The sequence below is a fragment of the Anneissia japonica genome, unplaced genomic scaffold (genome assembly GCF_011630105.1).
Source record: "Anneissia japonica isolate Jap-2015-1 unplaced genomic scaffold, ASM1163010v1 scaffold287920_len488460_cov166, whole genome shotgun sequence".
NCBI classification, from domain to species: Eukaryota; Metazoa; Echinodermata; class Crinoidea; order Comatulida; family Comatulidae; genus Anneissia; species Anneissia japonica.
This window is the reverse complement of record NW_022745460.1, coordinates 291,682-293,476: the sequence shown is the minus strand read 5'-3', so window position 1 is coordinate 293,476 and position 1,795 is coordinate 291,682. Positions and strand designations below refer to the sequence as shown.

At 41.3% G+C, this 1,795-nt stretch overlaps 1 protein-coding gene across 1 annotated transcript in view; it reads left to right on the top strand.

Annotated features, from left to right (window-relative positions):
* LOC117119954 (splicing regulatory glutamine/lysine-rich protein 1-like) overlaps nucleotides 1–1,795 on the top strand; it is a gene marked incomplete in the record, with an annotated part of 36,334 nt that continues 34,539 nt past the window's right edge. The window contains 2 exon segments of the mRNA XM_033264929.1: nucleotides 1–456; nucleotides 1,081–1,202. Of these exon segments, the coding sequence (XP_033120820.1) occupies nucleotides 335–456; nucleotides 1,081–1,202 (244 nt within the window).

Sequence of the window (1,795 nt, the reverse complement as noted above, 5' to 3'; positions counted from 1 at the left end):
TCATAGACGAAAGCGTGTGGAGTTTTCGTTGATCCAATTCAAGCTGGGGTTGAATTGAATCAATTTGGTGAGAGAATACCAACATTGATCAAGGGCTTACTGCTCATTTAACATACATATATTTTAGTTTATTATTCAGTCAATATTTTCGTATACGATAACGGTTAATGGACTCTGCCGGCTAATAATTAGCTGAGCATTTTGCCTAGCCTAGGTAGGCCCTGCCTGGCCTAGCCACGCCGAAAGAGCACCGGCGGACAAGTCAAACATTCAGCCTAGAGCTCAGCATTGTTTTCTTTGGCCTAGCTTGATTGATTCTATCACAAATCACATAATGTCGGGTATTCGCGTCATCCAAGTCACAAATGTGTCACCGTCTGCCACGGTCGAGCAAATGAAAACATTATTCGAATTTCTTGGAAGGGTTGAGGATATTGTTTTGGTTCCAAGTAGAGAGTAAGTACTAATTATTTACCGTAAATAGGCCAGGGCCTAGGCATACCTCCTAGGGCCTAGGCCTAAAAATAAATAAATTAATAAAAAAGTAAGGGATGAAGCCCTTTCCTGTTTATTGGCTAGCCCTAGGCCTAGCTTTTATTTAAAGTTGAGGCATGGACCTATTATTAGTATTAGTATTAATATTAATAAGGGCCATCTATATGGTTGAGGTTTAGGTTAGGGCCAGAGCTACTAGAGGCCTAGGCCTAGACTTATTGTTCAAAAACTAAACTATATGTAAGATAAGGCCCATCGCAGGCTAAACTCCTATATAGGCCTAGGCTAGGCCTATTATGTATGCTACTAGGCTAGCCATAGTTACTTCGGTATAAAAAAGAGTAAGTTCATTTTAAATAACATGAGGACAAGAATTTAGCCTCAAAGCTTATCATATTTTTTTTGGTTACGCACCACTGACTTGGTATGTTTGTCATCACTTCAAGATGTCTACCGATTCGTGGAAAAGGCGTATTGGATGTATAGTCTAGATTCCCAGGCGTAACGATTTAGAAAGTTCATCATTCAGCTTGTTGAGTCAACACAAACATAAAATAATTTGATGTTTTTCTTTTCCCGATACAGAGAAAACCAATCCCAGATTTGCTTTGCTAAGTATGAAGATGAGAGCAGTGTTGCAGTCGCCCAGCACCTTACAAACACCGTTTTTGTGGACAGAGCTCTGATAGTTGTTCCAGCAAAGGACAGTAAGTAGTAGTGGTAGCAATCGGTAGGTTACTGAGGCTATCATTTACGATGGTACAGTACAACCTACCAATTCACAGTAATTTCCTGATCCTCACGGTTAGGCTAATTCACACGGTAAGCTACTGATTCACCTGGTAGGCTACCGATTCACTCGGTAATACATGGTTAGCCTACCGATTTACACTGGAGGCCTCCGATTCACACGGTAGGCTACCGATTCATACTGTAGGCTACTGCGTCCACAGTAGACTACTAATCCTGTGTGAATCAGTAGCCTACTGAGTACGCAGTAGGCTACTGATTCTCACTCGAGGCTACCAATTTACACTGTGCCTTCCGATTCACCCTGTTGGCTACCAATTAACACTGGAGACTACCGATTTACATAGCAGGCTATTGATTCACACCATAGGCTACTGATTCAGTCCGTTGGCTACAGATTCACACTAGAGGCTACCGAATACACGGGAGCCTACCAAATTTACGTGACAGGTTACCGATTCACACGATAGGCTACCAATCACAATGCTTCATATTTGTATTAATGTTTTGTCAAAATCTATCGCACTCTGTTATTTATGAGATTTGAATG